A 26862-nucleotide genomic window follows, 5' to 3' on the forward strand; every position below is an offset into this window, starting at 1 on the left:
TTTCCTCCCCTTTTCTTCAACCAAACAAGCAAAACCACCAACAACATTACTTTAATCTCATCCCCTCTTCTTCACTTCAACAAGGTTAGTTCAAGAAGCTTGGAAACTCGAAAGCTATAAAATACCATCTATGAACAGTTCAACAGTGAATAATGCTCTGTCTTTCTTTAAATCAGTATATAATTTACCCTTTTTTAGATCCTATCACTGCTTAATAAAGTCAACAATGAAAAGAAACCCCTGCAAACCTATTTCTTATTCACAATCTATGATCACTAAAACATCTAATTGCAGTCATACAACTCTTGCTGATGGTAAATTAAATTATAATTACAGATTACAATAAACCCTAACATTAACCGAACCACGAAAATCAGTAGTGAAAGTAAAACCTTAACAATAAAACTGGTTAATCAGAACCAAACAAAGATATCAAAGAACCCAAACAAGCAATTGGTTTACTACTTCGGTATCTCATCATCTGCCGCCAACCAGCCATTGCAATCCCAAATACAGTACCTAATTGCTTGCTTGACTTGAAGAAACTGTGATGACTTTGAGAGAGAAAGAGAAAGAGAAGGAATTCATGTTGTAATTTGATTTTTGAAACACAAATCTCTAATTTGATTTTTGATCATTTTAGAAGATGAAGATGAAAAATGAGAAATCGGGGTTTTGTGTTTGTGTGCGTATGTTTGAGAGAGAGAGAGAGAGAGCTTTTATATGTGAAATAATTAATTTTAATTTTTTTATTTTTTAAGAAAAAAAGAGAAAACATCATAAATGGTCCCTGTGGCAGTGAAATGACGAAAATGCCCTTCAGTTAACGGACATAACTTAACGGAGTTAGCAATAAGGACCAATTGTCAAAAGTTTTGAAAGCACAGGGACCATCTATGACGTTTTTAAACCACGGAGACTAAACTTCAGATTTTTAGAAACCATAGGGACCATTTACGATGTTTTTTTCTTTTTTAATTATATATATATATATATATATATATATATATATATATATATATATATATATTATTGTAGAGAGAGAGATATAGAGAGAAAGAAGCCCATTGGATGTGGTGGTTCGTCCTTCCCACCACAACTGACCACAAAATCTTCAACCACTACCCAACACTAAACACCCGGGGTGGTGTTCACTATAGTGATTCTTCGTGGCAGGTCAACAACAAAAGTGTTAGTTGTAGGTATTGTGGATGCTCTTATATACACTAATTGATCTTTTATTTTTATTTGATTTTTATCTTTTACACTAAATTAACCTTTTATCTCTTTTTATTTGATGTTTGGAGATACGATCTGGAATCCTTGACCAACCTCAACCATTCCGGATCGGCCTACAAGAACCATAAAGCATCCAATCCGTTATGATGAAAGTGGATCGATGTTCAATCATCTTATAATTAGTCATCCTAGAAACATTTTCGATTATATGAACTAGAATCATGAATATCCAAAATAAAGATATAAGACTTAAGTTACATATATTACAAATGATAGAGACCTCAATAACTACAAAGTACAAGCCATCGTTTTCAACTAATTAAAATGACGATATGTCATCTCTATAAAAGAAAAGACCAGAATGCCCATCCATGGGCAGTAACACAAGCCTCGTGATACTTTGTGCACCCTCTTCAACATTCAAGTATCCTGAAAAGTAATTTATACTTGTTTTCACATATCCTGGGCAAACAGAATTTATGATAATGCTTGGATGCTTCCTTGCCAACAATCTTGTGTATGCGTTGATGGCTGCTTTTGATATTGTGTACGCCGATAAGAATGTAGGCCACATCTTTGTTTCTAATGAATTCTCTTTTAAATCTTTAAGAAAAATTTCAAAAATCTTGTCGATTCGTTCTTCACTGAGAACTTTGATGTCGTTTAAGATGTTACTAGCCCACTCGTTGATTACAAACTGCAAAACAACAGATAATTTTAGTAGATTGATCAAAAATTATGTTACATGAATAAGTCTATATATCTTTTTTTAATTTTTTTTTACTATTAGCACTTTAGGAGTACTTATATGATCTTCATGCCTAATATTCAACCATCTTTTAGTATATTCATGGTAAAAACGTTATTTGACAAGTTTGTGTTATGAAATCAATGTTAAAGTTAAGATGCACCAAGGATAAATTATTAGATAATTTAGGTTTTCACCTTCAATTTTCCAGAACTAGATGAAACATTAACAATTCTTGGAGATTCAGACAACAAGAGAAGAGGCATGAAAGCTTCAAGCATCCTCTTTGCTCCATAATAATTTGTTTGAATGCATTCTTCTCCTAAATTATAAGGTTGTGTTGAAACTTCTTCCCATTTGATATGTCCTGGCTCCTGTAAAAATCGAATTATGAGGATATGTATAAACGACGATCACAACCCATGATGGAAATCAAGAATCATAAGGGGTGATGCCTTGATGGGAATCAACTTATTTCAATATACCGATTTGAAGAAATTCAAGAGATTAAAGTTTACTGTATCAATAAATAGTTAAATACTTTAACATCTAAAAACATACCTTGCCATTTATTGAGGCTTCTAATGCATGGGCGTCTACACTCACTCCTAAAACTGCGGCATTATTCACCTGTGATTTTTTTTTTTAATTCTCTATAAAAGCACTTGATAACTACTCTATGTTAAAAAAGAACTAAAATTAAATCATACTAAAATATCAAGCTTCCCATATTTGGCTTTCATAAATTCAACAAGAGAAAAGATGCTAGTTGGATCCAACACATCAAGTTGATGAAAAACTATATTATCATTTTGAAAAGGAGCATGATCTTTAAGACTTTCCATTGCTTTTTTGCCTTTGTTTTCATCTCTAGCAGTTAGCACAACTCGAACCCCTTTGGAAGCCAGTTGCTTGCATACTTCTAAGCCTATTCCCTTGTTTGATCCTGTAACTATTGCATACCTTCAAAACTCAAGATAAAAGCAGAAAACCAAATGAAAAGGATTAACACCAAAATACAACACCATCAGATGTTCAATTATAAAACTTTATTTTAATTTTAGGACAATTAACGAACACATTCATCTAATCCTAATCCTAAATCTAAACCTTTTGAATAAATAGAGAATAAGCATGGCTCAAATACATTTCTGTGGCAAGAAAGTCTGAGTCTTTTTCTCCGGTTGACATTGTTGAAACTTGAGATTCCTATGGCCCTTGGGTGGGGTGAGGATAATTTGATTAAAGACAATGAGAATCACTTGTAGGAATTCCAAATGAAACATGACAAGAGATCTTTAAAATATATGTTTTATAAATGACTGTATCAACAACACAATACTTGGCTTGAGAATCAATATTAGTTTTGTTGATTTTAATAATAAACCACTATTGAAATCTAATGATTTTTAAAGTAACAAGATAAGTTGAAAGGAAAACTGATTCTTTAGACAAAAGGTACCTGATTTATATATATATATATATATATATATATATATATATATATATATATATATATATATATATATATATATATATATATATATATATATATATATATATATATATATATATATATATATATATATATATATATATATATATATATATATATATATAGAGAGAGAGAGAGAGAGAGAGAGAGAGAGAGAGAGAATCATTGTTACTCAAGAAACCAAAAAAACTAATCTAAAGCGTCAGAATTTAAAACAATCAACGGCAAAAGAAAGATCGTAAACTTTTACAATTGACGTACATATACCGGATTATAACAAAATTCACTTACTTTTTTTAGTTTAACTTTTCTAGGTCATGTTTTTTATCGAACAAAAACTCAAATATACGGTTGCTCATGATTTTTCGGAAAATATATAAATAGATAATTCAATAGTGAACAACCATAACTTTTGTAACGGAGTGAAACTCATTTTGGCTATAACATCCTAAGATATACAAAGTGTTTGTCTATACCATCAACAATAGTTTCTTCGCATCTAAGAAGCTTCTTCTAAACATCTAAACATCATTATGTACATGATTCTCAACGAAGTAAATATTGCATGAGATGATCATGTACAACTTCACAGATGGTTGGCCCAAGATCGAGGCAGCTTGCACGACCGCCTAACGCATCAAATGGCAGGGGCATAAATTTCTCATATGTTTCTCCTTAACAGCTAAGTTGAAGAAAAATAATCAAGATGAACTAGAGGAGCATAATCATACATAAACATTATGCCTAATATATTTTAGTGACAATCATACATATGTCACTACTACAGAAAGCTACGCATAGGACCCGCCACATAGGACCTGGTTTCTAAAAAAACCGGGTTATATTATGTAGAAACCGGGTTTTATGAAAGGAAGAGTAATATGACACGGTTTAAAGTGTGGAACCGGGTTAAATGATTAAAATAAACAAGTCGGTTCCAATGCTACAACCGGGTTTATTTCTCCTCAGAGTTATATGACCTGGGGAAATGAACCAAAAATGTGCCAAAGGGCTGGTCTTTCCGTATGATAATCGAATAATCCACTCACTTCCTTTTCGTGAAAATCACTTGAAGGTTTTAATAGACAAAATTGATGAAGATTTTAAAATGTTCATGTTCCTGTCAAGACACAAGAAGTTAATAAGCTACACCAGGTGGTCGGTACTGTAATTCAATGGCCACAGATTGCAATTATTCTCATCCATGTACATCTTCATTTTATTTACCTTTTAGCTATTATATACACATCAAGTATAATTGTGTGAGATAAATCAAATGGTTTATCAATATAGGAACAACGAACAAAGCAACAAAATGCGACCACAAGTTTGATACCAGCAACCGGCAGGGGGTGGTAAAAAGAACATGCTTGTCAAAACAACCAACAAAGCAAGACCGATTGAGTTTCTTCGTGATCATTTGAAGACCAACCCAGTGGTTAACATCGTAGCTGATTTTGGGATTTTTCAAGTTGGGACATATCATTTTTCGGTTACATGTGAAGATTATTTTTGCTTGTTGAGAAAACAAACAACAGATATTTCCATTATAACAACTTGGCAGATGTAAGTACCTCAAAAACTATTATGTGTTGCCATAATGATTAGGTAGCTTCAATGATTTTAGTTGACTGCAACACACTTTTTTGTAGGATTCTATATTTAATGGTTCGAACACGTATGAATAAATGTGCTTTCCTAAACCCATATAAGATACTAGGGAAGCTTGCCAAAAAAATCCTGAGGGTGTTGTCAATTATCTTGTTGATGCGATGCGTCTTCATAATGGAGAATTGTTTCTCATTGCACCATATTTGTAAAAGTACCATAAACTAATATCTTTATTTTATTTATTTGTTTATATATACTAACATTCTTAATAATTACTAGTAAGCACCGGGTTCTCTTGGTGACCTGTCCCAGCAATTGCATTGTGTACGTTTTGGATTCTTTTAAGAAGCGTGTAGAAAAGCATGTTGACTTGCTCAAAAAGCATGTGGATATGTAAGAAATTTATTAGTATAGTCGAAAAATTATTATTTTGTAAAAAATTTGAACACCACACTATTGATTTTTATTTTTTTGGGCTTCCACAAGATATGAAAAAGACATATCAACTCCCATTGGATGGATTCTCGCTGAGGTAGTTTATATCATTTACATCCAAACAAATTGATGTTGTTTTCTTTGTCAGGTTAATGTTTTCTTTCTATTACATTTTTAGTGCAACCAACAACTTGGTGTTGTAGAGAATGGACATTATTTAATGAGATGGATGTTTGACTTTGTCTTGACCAAACAATATAGATTCTCAAATAAAATAAGTACTTTTTAAATATATTTTCATTGGTTCTATTGTAAATTTGCAATAACTTTCTGTTTTGTTAATTGATAGTTTAATTTTTATTTATCATATAACTCGATATTCTTTGGAAAGATGACACTTATTTTGAGGAAAAGATGTTGGTTTCGATCGTAGCTACGTGGGCCAGGGAATTTTTGAATCATTATATAAATGACATGGTCATCTAAAAAAGCATATATGGTTAGTTATTAATTTCACAACATTCTACTTTTGGTTTAATGATTGAATGTTGTTATTCTTTCTTTGCATCCACCAAGTTGGTAACACTCTTCTTATCTTTTGATAACAATATTGGCAGTGCTTCAAGACGGTATAAGGATGTAAAATACCATGTTCTTGAAGTTGGGTAAATTAATGTCTTGTAATTATAGGAAATCTCATTATTTATTGTGTTTGTTTTTTTTCAGAATATAGAGCTGGTACAGTTTGATGTCTGGGACAATCCCTCTACAACTGGATCATGGATGCTCTTTCTTTAGTTTTTTTATGGAAGTTTTATGTAGTAAAAAATTACCAAAATGATGGATTTTTATTCTCAGACATGTTTTTTCTTTAATGTAGTTTCTATCAAATTATAGTATTTTTCATTTATACCTACAGAGCATCTTGTTGAATGCAAAAAAAAAAAAAAAAATAGAATGTCATATTGTATTTTGATGTAACCTGTTTAGAGGGGGTCAACCTCCCAAGAAGTAAGAAAAAGAACACAGAACTTGGAGCAATTTTCAAAATGATCATTAAACAAAATTACAACTCTTAAATACTAACTAGAAAATCATGAAATGTGCAGCTAAACTTTAGGAACATGGAGAAGTGGGAACTGATAATGCGTGAAAAATAACAGGAAAAAGTAATCCTAAGATGGAGCTTGACTTGGTAAAAGTCATATGTTTTATTCTTGGAATCGAGTCGGTTTCTTAATAACTCTCTTGGGCCGAGTTGCTGCTTTTGGTTCTGTCCGTTGGGCTGTCATCTGGCTTGGGGAATGTTGGGCTGTATCAACTCCCTCCCTGTCGAAAAGTGACTCGTCCTCGAGTCCACTGTGGAATTCAGGGAAGCGTATTCTTATTTCTTCAGCATCTTCCCATGGGGCTGCAGAAGTATATTGGTTGGCCCATTTGATTAGTAGTTTGGAAGTGTTGTCAGATGTCAGCTTGTGTTTGAGAACAATTTATGGATAATAAGTTTGATTTGCTGCATCTGTGACCCAGTCGGCTGGAAAATCTTCTGAAACCGGTTGATCATGGCTTTGTTTTAGTAATGAGACGTGAAATACTGGGTGAACACGGGATGTGTTTGGCAACTATAATCAGTATGCGACAGGGCCAATGCGTTCCAAGATCTTGTAAGGACCAAAGAATCGTTTGCAAAATTTTTTGTTGTCACGGGAAACCACTGGATGCTAACGGTAGTTGCATAATTTTAGATAGACCAAATCACCTACTTCAAATTTCTTATCTTGGCGCTTCTTATCGGCTTGTTTAAGCATCCGTTCTCGAGCTTGAGTGAGTGATGATTTCAACAGTTCAATTAATCGTTGATGTTCCACTAGTGACTCGTCAATGGAAGCAGTTTGGTTTGAGCCTGGAGTGTATTCGTGAATGGCTGTGGCCTCTTTCATATACAGTGCTTTAAAGGGTGTCATTTTGATCGATGAATGGAAGCTAGTGTTGTACCAAAATTCAGCCAGGCACAAGTAGTGTTGCCAGGAACATGGTTTGTCACATACGAAGGCTCAAAGGTATGACTCGAGACACCTGTTAACTACTTCTGTTTGGCCATCGATTTCCGGGTGATAGGCACTGGAGTGTTTGAGTTTAGTGCCTAGTTGTTTGAAGAGTTGTGTCCAGAATTGACTGAGGAAGAGTGGGTCTCGATCGGATACGATGGATTTTGGGATCCCATGAAGACGACATATATCATGAAGGAAAGTAGTGGCGAGGGTGGTGGATGTGAACTTGGTTGGCAGGGGTATGAAGTGAGCAAATTTAGATAAGCAGTCGACAATGACCCATATGTTTGTCTTCCCGTTGGATGGAGGTAAGAGAGTGATGAAATCCATTGAGATAGCATCCCACGGTTGCATTGGAATTGGAAGAGGTTGGAGGAGATCGTATGGCTTATGTGTCGGGTATTTGGTGGTTTCGCAAGTGGGGCACCTCTGAATGAACTCTGTGACTTCCTGCTTGAGGTTTGTCCATGAGAAGGAGGTAGCTAGGCGACATATGGTGGCTTGTATTCCCGAGTCTCCGCCCAGTGTTGATGTGTGAAATTCCTGAAAAAGAAGAAATTAAAACGAACATGTAGAATATTAGGTATTAGTAAACGGCCTTGGAAGTAAACCAAGCTGTTTTGAGCTTTGTGATGTGGGAGTGATGATGGGTTTTGCTCCAGTTCAGTCATCGATCTCTTTCCTTTGGTGGTGTCGGTAAAATAGGATCGTAACTCGTTTAACCATGGTACTGTTGGGCCAGAGATAGCCAAGAATGTAGGTGCTTCCAGTCGACTAAGGGCATCAGCGACTTTGTTTTCTCTGCCTGGCTTGTAATGTAACTCAAAGTCGTAACCCATCAGTTTGGTCAACCATTTGTTTTGTTCTGGTGTTTGAATTATTTGTGTGAGGAGGTGCTTCAGGCTATGGTGATCAGTGTAAACCCGGAATCGGCGCCCTAGTAGGTACTACCTCCATTTTTTGACCGTATCTGTGATGACGTACAATTCTCGAACGTACGTGGAGTTTTGTTGCATCCGGTCACACAACTTTTTGCTAAAGAATGAGATGGGTTTATATTGTTGAGAAAGGACTGCGCCAATGGCGATGCCTGATGTGTCGGTGGTGATGTCAAAGGGTTCGCTGAAGTTTGGAAGGGCGAGGGTTAGGAGGTGTTGCATCACTTTTTTAAGGGAGGAGAATGCACCGGTGGCTTGTTAGGTCCAGAAAAAAGTGGGTTTCTTTAGGATGTCGGTTATTGGGCCAGCAATGTGGGCATAGGATTGAACAAATCGTCGGTAGTAGCCTGTTAGGCCGAGGAAAGCCCGTATGGTGGTAAAGGACGTGGGTGTGGGCCAAGATTGAATGGTTTCAAGCTTGTCTGGGTCTGCCTCTATTCCTTGAGCGGATACAACTTGACCTAAAAATGGAATTTTTTTGACAGCAAAAAGGCATTTGGCTGCTTTTGCATGGTATTGATTGGTTACCAGAGTATGAAAAACGAAACGAAGATGGTTGAGATGTTCCTCTAGTCTGGGGCTGTAAACAAGTATATCCTGGGGCTGTAAACAAGTATATCGTCGAAGAAAACCAAGACGAACTTACGGAGGACCGATCGAAAGAGGTCGTTCATGGCGGCTTGGAACATTGATGGGGCGTTGGTAAGCCCAAAAGGCATTACTTTGAATTCGAAGTGACTATCGATCGTGCGAAATGCTATTTTATGGATGTCTGTGGGAGAAACCGGTGATAGCCAGCCCGTAAATCAATTTTAGAGAATATGGTTGCACCATGTAGTTCATCTAAAAGCTCATCAACTGTGGGAATGGGAAATCTATCTCGAACTGTGACTGCATTTAGACCGCGATAGTCAACATAAAATCTCCATGTGCCATCTTTTTTTTCGCACTAGTAGTACTGGAGAGGAGTAAGGACTTTAGCTTGGTTGTATCACCCCATCATTTAGCATATATATGATTAACTGGGTCATGATTTCCTTTTGGTAATGGGGGTAGCGGTAAGGTTTGATGTTGATTGGGTTGGTATTGGGTAGAAGTGGAATGTGGTGGTCATGTGGTCATGATGGTGGGAGGCCATGAGGTGGTTCGAAGAGGGTTTGGAATTCTTTAAGCAAATTGTCGATGACAGGGTTTGGGTGGAGGAAAGTGTGGAGTGAGCTGGGAGATATGGGGGCTGATATGGGTTCCCCACATTGGGTACAAGTCTGGTTGTTCACGGTGAATGATATTTGTGGAATTGAGAAGTCAGCAATGATTGGGTCTAAGGTGCTAAGCCAAGCGACACCTAATATGATGTCAGCCCCTTCCACAGGAAGAATAAACAATGGTACTGTAAATGTTGTGTGGTTGAGTTCCAAGGAGACACCAGGAAAGAACCCATTACACTCGAGATGTTGTCCGTTTCCAACCATAACCGTAAAAGGTGTGATTTTGTTGGGTTCGGTGGTGATAAGCGAGGCGATCCTTGGTTAGATGATGTTATGAGTGCTGCCACAATCGATGAGGGTAGTGACAGGTTGACCATGAATATGGCCGGTTATGTGGAGTGTTTGGTGTGATTGCAACCCAAAAAATGCAGCATCGGATAGGGAGAGGAAGTGAGGTTGGGTGGTCGTGTCATCTGCGGATGGTTGGTCAAGGCATAGGATGTTGTCTGTGTGGTCATTGTTGGTGGTGGCAATGAATGTTTCTTCATTATCTGAAATAAGAAGAAACTGAGGTGGGTAACAAATATGATCAGGGTGAAACTTTTCAGGGCATTTAAAGCATAGTCCTTCAGCTCTTCATTTTTTGAGGGCTTCGGGTGACAGGTGGGTTAAGGGAAGAGTGGTTGCACCAATTGATGTAACCTGTTTAGAGGGGGTCAACCTCCTAAGAAGTAAGAGAAAGAACATAGAACTTGGAGCAATTTTCCGAATGATCATTAAACAAAATTACAACTCTTAAATACTAACTAGAAAATCATGAAATGTGCAACTAAACTTTAGGAACATGATGAAGTGGGAACTGATAATGCGTGCAAAATAACAGGAAGAAGTAATCCTAAGATGGGGCTTGACTTGGTAAAAGACATATGTTTTATTCTTGGAATCGAGCCGACTTCTTAATAACTCTCTTAGGCCGAGTTGCTGCTTTTGGTTCTGTCCGTTGGGCTGTCATCTAGCTCGGGTAATGTTGGGCTGTATCATATTTAGTAATGGGTCTATAGATTGAATAAAAGAAATATAAAAAAGCAGTTAAATGAGCCCGTTGCAATGAAACTGGGTTATATAAGGTTTGTGATATCCGTTTCAAAAAAATATAGCTGTATAATAGAACCCGGTTGCTTGTATATGAACCGGGCTTTATATTAGAAAAAAAACCGTAATGGGTTAGAAGAGAAACCCTGTTTTTTTGTGATGGAACCGGTTTTTATTATGGAAATATGACCCAGTTCTACAACCGGGCTCTATTAGGATTTTAACTTAGGACTCGCTTATAAGGAAGCCGATTGAAAACTAGGTTATATTAAGCTTACAACCGGACCTTTTTAGGCTTTTTGTAGTAGTTCACTGAATTACTTGGTTTAAACCTTTTAAACTTTTTGCATACCCTTCTCAATGGCCACATAAAGAATCAGTAGATTACTCACCCCCAGTGCCGGCTTTGACCATGTGCAACATGGGCATTCGAACAAGGCCCAAAATCATAAGGGGCCCAATTTTTTTGGTAGTATAAGCAATGGGCCCATTAATCTAAATTAATCAATAGAACAAGGCAAGGGAGTAGTCACGAACAGAAGCCGCAATTTGCAGCACTTCATGATCAATCGACAAAGAAAAAAAGCAATCGACAATTTGCAGCACTATATTGTTCGTTCGTTCAAAAAAAAGCAATCGGAAAAAAAAAGCAATTGGCAAAGACAACAACTTAGCGGCTCAGCGCCATTCACTCATTCAGCAAGGGTAGACGATCTTTTATGAGAAATTGAGGATTATCAAGGGTTAATTATCTGATTTTATCTCTGCTAATCAACCAATCAGGTAAGATTTATGAGAATTGAGGATTATCAAGTTTATAGTTGTCAATTGCATACTTGAATGATTCATACTTTCATAGATTATGAGTTTAATAGAATATTGAATCACTGAATGAATTTAATATTTGATTATCAGTTTATCTACTATAAAAATCAGTTTAATAGTCAATAGAATAGTGAATGAATGAATTAGTTTCTAAGATTCATAGAAACCAGTTTAGTAGTTTAAATTATGAGTTTATGTTTATTGTGAAATTGTTTATCAAATTATGTTTATTGTAATTGCTTGAATGTTGAAAGTTGAAACTTATGAACTTGTAGTAATGAAAACAACCATCCGGTTATCAAAAACATAAAAAGAGAAAACTAGATGAAGAAAAGAGAAAGGTTGATGTCGGTGCTCTAGATAAGTTTATCCACAGACAACCTGTTGAAGAGCACATTAAAGAGCATGTTGAAGAGTACATTGAAGAGCATGTTGAAGAGCACATTGAAAAGCATGTTGAAGAGCACATTGAAGAGCAAGAGCATGTAGAAGTAGAAGAAACAGAAGAGCATGAGCCTATTAAAGACCTTGTTGATATATATGATCCAAGAAGGTGGGTAAAACTTAATTCGGATGAGATTAAAATTTTGGTTGAGAAAGGTCCTAAAAGAGATAGTAGTATTATGTATGGTCCCTACGATAAATTTGGTAGATGATTTTCTGCAGCTTTGTATACAAGAACTTTATCAAATTTGGAGAAGTGTGATACAGAATGGCTAGTATATTCGAAAGAGCTAGACATGGTATTTTGTTTCTGTTGTAAAGTGTTTAGAAAAGGGATTTCAAAAGGTAAATTGGATGGTGAAGGTTATGCAGATTGGCACCATGTTACCACTAGGGTTAAAGAACACGAAATTTCATTGGATCATTTTACAAATAGGAATAAGTGGTTTGACATGCGTAAAAGATTGAACTTGAACGAAACAATTGATAAAGATCAACATGAGTAATTCAAGAAAGAAAGAGATTACTGGAAACAAGTGATTTTAAGAATTATTGCAGTAGTGAAGTTTCTTGCTAAACATAATTTAGCATTTCGTGGATCCAATGAAAAGTTGTATAAAAAAGATAACTATAAATTGTATTTTTTGCTCCAGTTCCACCAATTTTTTTTTTGTTAATTATGATGAATGATTCCACTTCTTATTTGTTAATTGTATTTAACAGGTAATGGAAATTTTTTGGGTCATCATATAATTATGTTACTATCGAGGAGTCATTTTTAGGTTTTTTGAATGTTGATGATACCTCCGGAAAAGGATTATTTGATATTACACTTGAGGAGTTAAAGTCTCTTGGTCTTCAAATTGATGATATGTGTGGTCAAGGCTATGATAATGGGCCACACATTAAAGGAAAACACCAAGGAGTGCAAAAGAGATTTTTAGATATAAATCCTAGAGCGTTTTACACTCCTTGTGGTTGCCATTCTCTTAATCTAGCATTATGTGATATGGCTAACAAGTGTATTAAAGGAAAGAACTTTTTTGGATTCAACCAACGTATTTATACTATCTTTGCAAATTCTACTAAGAGGTGGGAAATTTTGAAAGATAATGTTAAAGCTTGGAGTCTCAAGTCATTGTGTCAAACTCGTTGGGAAAGTCGGGTTGAGAGTGTAAAGGCTATTAAACTGTAACTTGTGGATATACGTGAAGCTTTACTTCAAGTTGGAGAAAAAGATAATGATGCTGCAATTGCAAGTGAAGCAACTTCACTAGCATAAAAAGAACTTAGTGACTTTGAATTTTTGGTATCAACTGTTGTTTGGTATGAAGTACTAAACCATGTGAATATTGTGAGTAAGAAGTTACAATCAAAGGATATGCATCTTGATAATGCTATTACAGAAATAAACAAATTGATTGGGTACTTCAAGGATTATAGAGAAACTGGTTTTTCAAAAGCGATTGTTGAAGCTAAGGAGATTGCTATTGAAATGGGTATTGATCCAATATTTCCACAAAAGCGTTTGATTGAAAGGAAAAAAAGGTTTGATGAGAATTCAAGTAGCGAAGAAGTTTCATTTACACCTGAAGAGAATTTCAGAGTCAATTATTTCTTATACATTGTTGATCAAGCTATTTCTTTTCTTGAGACAAGATTTGAACAATTCAAAGAGTATGATAAAGTATTTGGTTTTTTATTTCCACAAAGTTTGAGGGGAATTGAAGATAAAGATCTTAATTTATATTGTCATCGTCTTGAAAAAGCACTCAAGTTTGAAGAAAGATCAGATATTGATGCTGAGGAACTTTATACGGAGTTGAAATTATTTGAGACATTGGAAACCAATGAATTTAGCAACCCTATAGATGTTTTGAAGTTTTTGAAAGAACTTGATTATTTCCCAAATACAAGCATTGCATATAGAATATTGTTGACTATTCCAGTAACGGTCACATCTGCAGAAAGGAGTTTTTCCAAATTGAAATTTGTGAAATCTTACCTACGCTCCCCAATGACCCAAGAAAGACTTAGCGGTTTGGCGATGATATCTATCGAGAATGAAATATCAGAGAGTATAGACTACGAAGAGTTGATCAACCAATTTGCAATCAAGAATGCTAGGAGAGCTTCAAGGATCGTCGGTTAGCTGTTAGGATATTTTATTAGTCATTAAAATACTTTGATTTTGCTATGTTTATTGCTATAAGGTTTATCGTCATTTTAATAAAAAATTAGTTTATGTAACTTAATTCGTTAAAATGTTACACGTTAAGGCCTAAGAGCCTTTTTTCTCCGTTTCATCCTGGACATTTGATTCCTTCTGCTCACCCCTCGTAAACTTGCTATTACATGGTGACAACAAAACAAATAAAAATCCTTATGAGGGCACAAACAAAAAAATCACATAAATATAAAAAGGATATGAAGCTTCCTTTATGAATCAAACAATGATCTGTAATAGAAGAAATTCAACATACAACATGTAATAGGCTTCTGCAATAAAACGTTTACTTACCTTTAATGTTGAATGACAAAAATACCCCTTTCCAAAAAGAAAAATCTAGTGAATACCCGAATACATATGGGTTTTTAAGTAGAAAAAGGAAACTTGTATAAAAATTAATAATGTATAAAACTTGTACAAAAGTTCACAATGTATAAAAGTTAACCTACATACATAATCATACATACACATACATTTGAATTACACAAACTCTTTTACATATTACATGCACAAGCATACATGGTCTGGTAAACGGAAGCAAGGGATTTGTTTATATTAATGGGAAGACTATTAAGAAAGTTACATACTTTTGAGAAATGAGAATCACACTTATGTGTAGAAATAAATATTCGAGTGACAAATTAAAAACCTATAAAATGAAAATCACCTAATCGGTTTATACCGAGTGCAAAAAAGTAATCAAAATCTTAAAATTACAAAAAATGGAAATAAAATTTTGGTTTTTAATTTAGTGTTGACCGTTTCTCCAAATCCGCAACCTATTGAAAAAGTTCTGAGTGTGTGAATGCAATCTTACGTTTGTGCATCATGATACATGACATTGATTTAACATCATCAGACTAAAATATATGTACTCACGACATTAGTCGTTCATTTTGCTGCAGTTAATTTCTCATCATTGTATAAAAATAATAAAAAAATTCAATATTCCATATTCCATACATAAAACACAAAATTTTGAGAAGATAGGATTGGATATGATGGGTTTATGACTTCATATGGCATTTCTATACTTGTAACTTGTATGGGTGATCATGTTGTGGAATCGGAGCCCACAAATAAAAACAATTTGGGCTGTTTACCCATTAAATTGTTGCATACAGATACACTGATACGGTCATTAAGACACCACCCATAGCCCAATCGTCATGTCGGTGTTACTTTATTTTCACAAATATTTGTATTCCCTAATTATCAAACCAACAAACGATAAATGGTTGGGGTGTAAAATATTGCTACTAAATATACTATGAGGTAGCATATTAGAAATGAGGTGGAATCCGCAATGACACAATTGATATGTCAAATGTTTTTTTATTCATAGGCACACAAACTATGGTTAGGGTCAAAATGACTAGTAAGAGGTGGGTATTTTTGTAATTGTACTCAAATCAAAAGCAGTGACATGCAATATAAAATAAATAAACGAATTATTTTTTTTGTTGGGTTTTTCCTTTTTGGATCCGGTCACCCTCTCTTCCTTTTCACTGGTTCATACATAGATGTTCCATCACCAACGATATATGCTAATCGCATATTGTTCTACATGGCCGAAGATGCAAATTTCATAAATCACTTGCGATTTTCCCCCAAAATTTTTAAGACCTATTTTCGATTTTTAAAGGTGTGGTCATAACGTTGTCTGGCAACCAAATGCAGGCTTTGATTCTTTATTTTTTAATTTATTATTATAATTCATAACACCAAAAAATTTGTTAGATAACATTATCAAATAGTATTGTAAAAAATTAATTATTATTCTGAAATTGTATTACTTGAATTCTTATAAAATAACATATGTTTTACCCTTATATATCAAATAAAATAAAATGCATCATATTTGTGGCAATTAGTTTTATATCTTAATAAACAAAAGAGGATTAGTAAAAGTCATTTTGTTAAAACTTACTGAATTATCTAATATTCAGAATTTATACTATATTAATTTGGGTACTAACTAATTACAATATATAAGTTAAAAAATCATATTATTTTGTAAAGTTTTTGCATAACGTCGAACCCTTTCATATAAACAAAACATATTACTATAATATTTACAAATAAAAAATATAGATATGTAATTAAGTTAAAACTAAATGGAAGTCTTATAACTTATACAAAAAGTAACATATGTTTAACCTACCGGTGTTCATATCACTCAAGGATAGAGTGAATTGTTCATACATCTAAATATTCAAAGTTTGCTAGATCCAAGTGAAATCCAGAAATGTTTCGGGTTCGCCTCTTTTTTGCCTTGACTATTTTCTTTATACGTTTCTACAAAACGGTAAAATAAAAAAATAAACTATTTAAGTCTAACACTCGTCATTACTCAATACATTAGATCTAACCATTTTATAGGGAATAAAAAAAGATAACAAACAATATTTAGAAAATATGTTATCATGTTACATCACTATTACAACTCATATATTCTAGAAGAATTAGAAAAATAGACAATGCACAAAATGAACATCATAATTGTGTCAATGATATAATAATAATAGGAATGACTACTATAAAAAGGGTTACAAAACCTGGTTAAAATAACTTATAGAACCCGGTTTTGCAACCGGGTTATATGAAGGCGAGTCCTATGTGAAAATCTAAAAGTGACTGGTTTTGGAACCGATCCTATTATCCAAATAGATTCCGGTTTTTTTTTTATTAAGCAATCGGGTCTAATGATTTCAATAAAAGTCAATTTTCATTAATCAGTCAGTTATGATGATGATGTCATTTTTCAAATAATTAAATATAAAAATTACAATCTCAATAGCAATAAACAAACCAACATTGCCATTATAAATATAATGTCATTAAAAATCAAGATATTTCATTGTAACATCAAGTGTAACGTTTTATTATTTTAACATTCTAGCCACTACTACAAATTTACAAAATACACAAAGCTTCATTACATACTTTAAACAGTTTATTCCTAAAGTTCCCACAACCATGTGATATGGTATGCCATATTTACCAATAGTATCTACCATGGCAAATTTTATTATGAAGTCCATATATGCATTGAAGCAGAACCAACCTTTTCTTAGCTGAGTATGGTTTATAGTAACAAAAGTGATCATTGTTTACTTAGACTAGCAAAAGTACTTTGTATAATATTCTTCACTCTGGTCTTTTCATCTTGCACGGAAACATCACTACTTGTGGTCCCCTACGATTTAGTAATCTTTTAAAGTCCAACACCTTAATAAGAAAAAATAAGAGTAAATGTGAGTGAAAAAAATGAAATCAGGAAATATAGTACACAAATAAATGAAAGTATTATCTTATTTCTCACATCGAACCTTATTTGATCACTAGGTAGAAATATAGGAAAACAATTACCCAACTTGATAAAATCATAGATGTGTCATATATTGTAAAAATATGGAATGCAAATATGAGATAAATAGATTAAAATAATGGTTACATACCTGATGCTTATGGTCTGCAGGTTGCCACAACCAGAGCCATAAAAATGGCACTTGATATTCATTGATAGCTGAATGGGAAGGTTCTAAACCATAACCATAAACAAAAGCCTGCATTGATCACAATTCCGCAAGTTCTTAGGCTCTTAGTTTAACAAGTAAAATATAAAATATGAGACCTATGAATATGATACATTAAACAAGATGTACGATTACTTGTCCTATGCAATGTTAATGGTTTACTAAACTATAGTTCTTAAATACTTCTCCAATGCAATTTTCTCAAACTAAGGTTCTTTTTTAAAATTACTTCCCCAATGGAAGATTAGATAAAATCAAAAGAGATTAGATCACACAGTCTCCACTTATATTAGAAGTAGTTTGGTAATGCAAATCCTTTCCTAAAAGAAACAATATCATTAGAAGTTGAACTAAACAAAAGTATCATACAATACTAATCCACCAAGAGATTTACTAAGAGTAACCAAATGATACAAAAAGGATTGAGCTTAATAGCTATGTACATGCAACAATTTTAGTAAGTATATTGTTATCCTACAACAAAATGACATATTACTAAAATAAACAAGTTGTAACCAAATCATTTTTAGCAACAAACCGCCTTTGAATCTTTAATAGATTGTAGTGGGCCACAACTCTTTTTCTTGACTTGTATTATTATAAACTAGAAAACACTTTAGGTTCTTCAAACTCGCCTTCTCTATTTATGAAAAATTGCATAAACAAATAAGATGATATACAAAATTGATATAACAATTGATGGTGAAATCAACTAGAAAACTTACTTGTTCAACCATTATTAAAGAGCGATTGCAAGTGCTAGGAAACTGAATCTAGAAAGACATTGACCACATTATTAGAAGGAAAGGGACATTTTATAAATGGTGTATTATTTTACATCGTTAATTGTAGCATCTAGTTTCAGGATGTTTCTTATTTCAGGATTGTGGACCATAATTCGATCTTGTAAAGGACTTGGCTTCAAGAAAATAAAGTTTAGACACTAATGGATGCTGATAATGTTAGTTAAGTGATTAAAGCCCTCGAATTTTGCTTTGAAGCAAAAGGGTAAAATCGTAAAAATAGTATTTCAGACTCATTTCATAGATTATAGTTTTATTTCGACAAGTATAAATTCAAAAGTAATTAGATAGGGTTGTAGGGCTTATCAATGTCTTTGTGTGTATATAAAGTGAAGAGGCCTTTAGATCAATCAATATATCAAACAATGACAGTAAATAAGAACATGAGGAATTCACGAAGAAAAACTTTCACTAAGAAGATAATCTCACAAAGAGATTATCGTGTGCACAAAGCAACAATTAGGGTTTGTGAAAGGCGTGACCATTCACAAACCTATACAAAAGATTATATACTGCTATTCTAGACAATCCTTACAAATCAGGGATATGCCAGCTAACTAATTAGGCTAACTATGGAAACAAGATAAATACAAAATCTGTTACAATGCACTGAATAAACTAAACATGCTGAGCTGCTTAAACGCTGATGTTGATACTGAGATATGCGTTGATGCTGAGGTCTGTTTTAAACATTATCATATTTCAAGGTTTGACCTTACAATCTCCCCCAATATGATGATGTTCAAAACAAACTAAATTAAAACACCTCTGGACAGGAACTCTTCATACTCAGCTTCAGCTTCTATTTTTACTGGCCAGTAAGGACTATCCAACAACTCCTGTCTTCTGTTCAGCAGCTCCATGGCAATAAGGATGGGAAACTCTCCGGAGAGATCTTGATGACTCATGCACATTTGCCTTAAGCCAACGAGATGAGTGGTTGGAGCCTTTGGAATCTCATCAGTTCGCTGAAAACACATCTTTCTGTTTTTAGAACATCCCGTGTTCAGGAGCTGAGATAAACTTATGCTGAACCGGATCAACACTGATAGGAAGAGAATTGTTTATTCCACCAGCACCAAAGTCCAGAACCAATACATCTTCACCATCAACTTGAAACTTGGTTCTTCGAGTTTTAGGAACAGATAGCCTTTGGCTTTGATGCTGAGGTCGTTCTTTAGGAACAAGATCCAAACGCTGAACTTTCTTGATCAGCAGATGAAGAGCACAAGTCAGTTCCGAAGAGTGAGCTGAGGTTTGCTTGGATGCTAGTTCGAGTAGTTCCATCCATTCAGAATATCCATACTTGATCAGCTCATCCCACTTGACAACTTCAGTGTATGAATGCTGAGGACCTTGACGAGTGATCAGCAACGTAAGAATTTTCTCATTTCGTGGTTTGGAAGCTTTAACTTTGATGATCTTATCACCACACATTCGTCAATTAAGAACGTCTTCAAACCTCTTTTGATCGATCCTGTCAAGAACACTGTCAGTCTTAGGTTTACTACCGCTAGGAGAAGGTTGAGAAGATTGAGATTTGGACTGAAACTCCAGGAATTTCTGCATCTGAGCTTCAAAAGATCCTTTGGCCTGAAGTTTGTGCTGAATAAGAGATTCATCAGCTTGAGCAATGTTCTTTAGAAGCTGAGCTTGATTAGCTTCATCAAGAATTTGCTTAACTTGATCAGGAGACATGTTCCATTCAGCCGCAAGATTTGAAATACTGACTATGGACTTGGGTTTCTTCCCAGGCAGAGAAGTATCAGTTTGAGAATGAGCCAAGTCAGTATCTGCTACCTTACGCTTTCGAGATAGTGGATGAGAGTCTTCACTGGCAATGTCCGAATCTTCTCCTTGGACCGGAATAATGGGATCAACAACAGGATCGACTGATTTCATGCCTGGACTTTGAGATTCATTATCAGGATCATCTGAACTTTCTTCTTGAACTGGAATAAAAGGATCAATGAAGTTCATATCCAGTATTTGACATTCATCATCTGGTTCATCATGCTCACTATCTTCAACCAGCTTTTCAGTAGCTGCTGGACTATTATGCCCCGTAGAGTCATACTCATGCATTGGCTTTGGTGATTCAGGCTCAACAATGGTGTTGTCAACAGGTTCGGTGTCTCTCTCATTCGGTTCATCATCAACATTATCATCAGCATCAGCATCATCAGCATCAGCATCATCATCAGTATCTCCCCCTTTTTGAGCATCATCAGATTGGGGACTAGAGGGAGGAGTATGCAGGAGAACCTCCTTTAGCTGATGAACATCAGCCTCAATGCGAAGAAGACGCTGACTCATGTCCCGAGTCAGTGTTAGAAGTTCAGTAAATGCTGAGGCCGGAATTTGAACAACTAAAGTAGCTAGAGCTGCTGGAGAGCTAGGAGGCATTACCAGAGAATATTGGTCCCCTTGGGGTGGATTCTCCCCCTGAGAGGGATGCTCCCCCTGTGATGGTTGCTCCTGAAATTGTTGCTTCCCCTGACTCAGTGAATCATTTTGAGCTGAGGGAACATCAGCAACCGAGACGATATGATGAGAAAGTTGAGGAGAGAAATGACCATCATCATGTGGTTCATCCTCTTGAACGGCTTGATCTACATGATTACCATCAGCGCCTCCTTCATCAGTGTCAGCGGTGAGAGAAGGAACAGTGTATGGATTTGCAATCCATTCCCTCATCCTATCAGAGATTCCGATGTCAGTATCCAGGGGATCATCTTGATACATGCGAACAGACATGCGAGGGCATTGGATGGGATTTCCAGAATGCGAGAAGTAGTCTGCAGCGAAAAATTTGTCGAGCACAAGAGCAATCCAGCGTGGAAAAGGAACATGATCAGCGCGTACATTTGCACGAAGAAGCTGAACAAGTTGATCAAAGAATAGGGCCCCATAATCAAGTCTTTTGTTGAGAAGAAGTGAACAGACGACTTGTTGCTCATAATTGCTCAATTGATCACCACTTCGAGACTTGTGACCCACACACTTGCACAGAGCACCGGTGAAGAATTTCCATCCTGGGGTCATACATTGGCGCAAATAAGAGCCGATCGAGCACTAGCCTTTGAGTGATCATATCCCAGTTGATCAAACAAACGTCTACACCGTTCAATAGAAGGAGGTTCAGAGAAAGGTTCAAAAATAGGTAACCTTAGTGCAGCACTGAGAAGTTCTGCGGTGATAAAGACAGAATGTCTTCCACGGCCAATGGTCCCGGTAATGGCATTGTTGTCGTCATTGACAGTTGCAGTGTAGTAGAACTCACAGACTTGTTCAGGGAAGAACTCTGATGGAACGTCACTGATTGCGTATCGAAGGCGGAAAGAGGCTAAGAAATTAGCAAAATCATCGAGTCCAAGACCTCGATGAACCTCGGGAATCTCAGGGTTGAAAACAACGTTGGTGGCTTTGATGTATATTGGGAGAGGAGGAGAGTTTGGGGCAGGGATTACTCTTCGTGAAGTAGAAGAGAAGGTGAACAATGAGGCAGCCATTAGAGAGTTTTTAGGGTTTTAGGGTTTTTGAGTATAGGTGAAAGAAGGTTAGATTGTGGAAGGAAAGTTTGAAGTAGGGAGAGAAGAGGTTTAAATATGGAATTAAATGGTGCTTTTAAAAAGGTAATGATTATCTTCTAAAAAAAACGGCGTATCGTAACAACCTGTCAGATAAAAAGTAGCCGTTGGGTAAAAGAGCCGTTGACTGAAGATGAAATGTCAATCAGTGTTTGCGGAAGCGCTGAGATCAGTGTCACCAAAATTACATGCTGAAAGTATATCTTCGTCAATTCAAGGTACAGCTTGCTCAATTGAGGCTAGCAAGGAGATTGGTGCGTGTGATAGATACTAGTTGCATTATCTAACCATCGGCACAGAGCGTTGTGACTTTATCAGTGAGTGGTTTATCTTACTGAATCATTAGACACTGAATGAGAAGGTAAAGAAAGGATTGTTGCGTGTGATAAACCTTGGTGTTGTGGTCTAACCATCGGCAAAGATTTTTAGACTCTCATCAGCGTGTGTTTTGGCACACTAAATCACAGAATCAGTATAAGATGTGTAAGATGGGATAGTTGCGTGTGATAGATCTTGGTGTTTTGATCTAACCATCGGCAAAGAGTTTCAAGTTGTTATCAGTGTATGGTTTAGTACAGTGAATCATTCAACTTTAGTTTAGAAGACTTGAAGAAGAGAGAAAGATATGAGATCAAACCAAGTACTCAGTATGCAAATATCACCAGCATGTCATCATCAGCACAAAGTACATCAGCTTATAAGACAATACCAAACATTAACACAATTTAAACAGCAAAATTAATTACAAGGTAATCATTCCAAGTTCTCCAATAATGTAAGCAGTTGTTTGAGAATCCAGTGCCTTAGTGAAGATATCAACAAGTTGCTCTGAAGTCTTGACATGTTCAAGAACAACCTTTCCTTTTTCAACATTATCTCTGATGAAATGATGTCTGATTTCGATATGCTTCGTCTTTGAGTGCTGAACAGGGTTTTGTGTGATTTGAATGGCACTGGTGTTATCATAATATATGGGAGTCTTTGAGAACTTGATCCCATAGTCGAGAAGCTGATTTTGAATCCATAAGAGCTGAGCACAACATCTCCCAGCTGCAACATACTCAGCTTCTGCAGTTGAGATGGCTACTGATGTTTGCTTCTTGCTAGACCAGCTGATGAGACGATTTCCAAGGAAGTGACATCCACCAGACGTACTTTTTTTTGGTCTAAATTGCATCCTGCATAGTCTGAGTCAGTGTATCCAAAAAGTTCAAATGCTGAGTCGCGAGGATACCACAGTGCTAGGCTTTGAGTCCCTTTCAAGTATCGAAAGATACGTTTGACGGCCATGAGATGGGATTCCTTGGGATTAGCTTGGAATCGAGCACAGAGTATGGTTCCAAACATGATATCAGGACGACTTGCCGTGAGATATAAAAGAGATCCAATCATTCCTCGATACAGAGAGTGATTTACATCAGTTCCAGTTGGATCAGTGTGTATCTTGTCAGTCTTGGACACTGGAGTAGAGGCTGGTTTGCAGTCACTGAGAGAATAATTAACAAGCAAGTCAGAAATATATTTACTTTGGCAAATAGAAATACCTGACTTTTGTTGCTGAACTTCAAGACCTAAGAAAAAGGTCATCTTCCCCATCATGCTCATTTCGAACCTTTGAGACATGATCTCTGCAAATTCCTTGCTCAGTTTCTCATTTGGAGAGCCAAAAATGATGTCATCGACATAAATTTGAACAAGAACCAAATCTGAGCCTTTGTTTTTGATGAAGAGAGTATTGTCGATTGCTCCTCGTCTATATCCATTTTCAAGAAGATACGATGTCAGCGTCTCATACCAAGCCCTGGGTGCTTGCTTCAGTCCATAAACAGCTTTGTCTAATCGGTACACATAATCAGGGTGATCTTTGTCAACAAAGCCTGGGGGCTGATTGAGAAAAACTTCTTCTTCTAACACACCATGAAGAAAGGCTGTTTTCACATCCATTTGATAGACAATGAAATTCATGTAGGATGGGTATGCGAGAAACAATCTGATTGCTTCAATGCGAGCAACTGGAGCAAAGGTTTCCCCGTAGTCGATGGATTCAATTTGAGTAAATCCTTGAGCGACAAGCCTTGCCTTGTTGCGAGTAATGATTCCATCCTTATCAACCTTGTTGCGATAGACCCAGCGAGTTCCAGTGATAGTCTTTCCTGATGGTCTTGGGACAAGAGTCCAAACTTTGTGCCTTTCAAACTCATTCAGTTCTTCTTGCATGGCTTTGATCCAATCAACATCTTGAAGAGCTGTGTGTATCTTGTCAGGTAAGATCATTGAAACGAAATTAACATACATGCAAATGTTGTTAGATACACGGGATCTGGTACGGACACCATCATGAATATTCCCTATAATTTGATCAACAGGATGATATCGATGTTCAGAGACTGATGCTGATTCTGGAGAATTTGACACTGACAAGTTATCAGTTGCAGGAGAGTCTTCAACTTCAAGAATTTCATCAGCACCTAATGAGTTATCTGCTGATCTGGCTGCAGTATCTTGATTCAAGGAACATAGAACTGGAACGATAGAGTCAGAAGAATCAGCTTCATCTCCAGCAGGAGGGACTTCGTCAAATGGACAAGAGAGAAGCTCTTGAAAAGTAGAAGAGGAATGAGTGACTTTTTTATCAGTGTATGATTCCTCATCAAACTTCACATGAATGGATTCTTCAATGCATTGCCTGTTCACATGAAAAACACGAAAAGCCTTTGAAATAGATGAGTACCCAACAAAAATACCTTTATCAGCCTTAGGTTCAAACTTGGATCTTGGGTCACGCTGATTTAGAATATAACAAATACATCCGAATACGTGAAAAAAGGGTACATCTGGCTTTCGATCTTTCAGCATTTCATATGGTGTCTTCTTATGAATCCTGTGAATTAGAGATCGATTCTGAGTAAAGCACGCTGTATTGACAGCTTCAGCCCAAAACGACATAGGAAGACCAACATGGATCATCAAGGTCCTTCCTGCCTCAATCAGTGTTCTATTTCTTCGTTCAGCAACTCCATTTTGTTGAGGAGTACGAGGAGCTGAGAAGTTTTGCCCAATTCCTTTATGATCACAAAATTCTTCAAGAGTTGAATTTCGGAACTCAGTGCCATGATCACTTCTTAGCTGCTTAACTTTGAGACCTGTCAGTGTCTCATTTTTACGAATCAGTGAAATAATTTCCTGTGCAACATGACTTTTCTTCTTCAGGAAAACCACCCATGTAAATCGAGTGAACTCATCCACAACCACTAGAGTATACTTATTTCCACCTAGAGAACGGACAGGAATAGGTCCAAACAAGTCCATGTGGAGTAAATGAAGAGGGACTGATATACTGGAACATGACTTGGGTTTGAAAGAGGACTTGGTTTGTTTTCCTTGTTCACAAGTTGAGCACATCTTGTCTTTCACAACGCTGAATTTTGGGAGCCCTCTAACTAGATCTTGATTGGATATTTTGGATAGGTTCTTGAAGTTCAGATGAGAGAACCTTTTGTGCCAAATCCAGCTAAGATTCGTCTAAGACTTTGTAAAGAAGCATTGCATCAGTGCCTTGTCACTCGAGAACATGTCAAGAACATATATATCATCTTTTCTACTTGCTGAAAGTACGATGTTCTTGTCAGTGTTGACAACTCTGCCTTCCTTCTTTGTAAAGTGAACTTCATAGTCAGCATCACACAATTGACTAATGAAACATTTTGAAAAACCACGTTATTGCATTTGATATTTCCATATCCTTTAGTGAACCCCTTTCCATTGTCTCCATAAGTAACTGCAGGACCAGTTTTCTTGACATAATCTTCCAGGAGAGACTTTGATCATGTCATATGCCTTGAGCAACCACTATCTAAGTACCAAAGATGCTCCTGACCCTGCAGTGCTGAGAAACTAGTTAGAACACACTGACCCATTCGAGGATGGGTCATTCACAAAGTTATTTGATAATAGATTATAACACTCCTTAGGAAGACAATTTAAAGAATTTGACTTAAGAGTCCATTTTTCATTTCTAACTTTAATATTATCAGCTCTTGAGGATGATTTATCAAATGAACATTCACTGATCTTGTGAGAGGTATCACCACATCTGTAACAAACTCTAGTACCAAAGTTCTTCTTGGTGAGCAAATTTTTGGATTTAACACATTTCGACATGTAAGATTCACCAAGAGAGCTTTAAATCCTTTTGTTTATCATTAAGCCACAACTAAATTCAGTGTTAGAAAGAATTTGATCAGTGTTAGATGATGAGCTATTAGTGTCTGATTTGGACTTATTCACTGATGAATTGCAATCAGGAAAGTGCTTAAGTTGTTCATGAACAGCATGAAACACTCCATTTGAGATAAGAAAGGCAATAATATTCTCAGTGAGTGGAGTTGGTCTTTACAAGATGTGCAGGGTAAGAGGTTGGATCAATTCCGGTAATTTCAACATTACACTCAGTAATACCATCAGAATTAGTAATACAGTATTCATCAATTAAACTCTGATTAATAAAAGAGTTACTGACAAACTTATTTTTGAAGTTGTTTTTCATCTCATTCATTGAATAAAACTCAGATTCCTTTTCTTGTGATTTAAAAACTTTTTCAGCTTCTGCAAAAT

The 26862-nt window shown here is 35.8% G+C and overlaps 2 protein-coding genes across 2 annotated transcripts; one reads left to right on the forward strand and one right to left on the reverse strand.

The window, feature by feature from the left end:
• Positions 1-1467: 1467 nt before the first annotated feature.
• Positions 1468-3249, reverse strand: LOC111878498 ((+)-neomenthol dehydrogenase). Its single transcript, XM_023875008.2, has 5 exons — positions 3135-3249; positions 2698-2950; positions 2549-2617; positions 2185-2361; positions 1468-1936 (listed from the first exon to the last, which is right to left on the reverse strand). Exons 1-5 carry the CDS (start codon positions 3176-3178, stop codon positions 1559-1561), a joined length of 921 nt encoding a protein of 306 aa, XP_023730776.1. The 5' UTR covers positions 3179-3249; the 3' UTR covers positions 1468-1558.
• Positions 3250-9699: 6450 nt separating this feature from the next.
• LOC111878598 (uncharacterized) lies at positions 9700-12592 on the forward strand. The gene is made up of 3 exons (XM_023875117.1): positions 9700-9909; positions 11957-12290; positions 12408-12592. Exons 1-3 carry the CDS (start codon positions 9700-9702, stop codon positions 12590-12592), a joined length of 729 nt encoding a protein of 242 aa, XP_023730885.1.
• Positions 12593-26862: the final 14270 nt, after the last annotated feature.

This window comes from Lactuca sativa, chromosome 4 (assembly GCF_002870075.4).
Source record: "Lactuca sativa cultivar Salinas chromosome 4, Lsat_Salinas_v11, whole genome shotgun sequence".
NCBI classification, from domain to species: domain Eukaryota; kingdom Viridiplantae; phylum Streptophyta; class Magnoliopsida; order Asterales; family Asteraceae; genus Lactuca; species Lactuca sativa.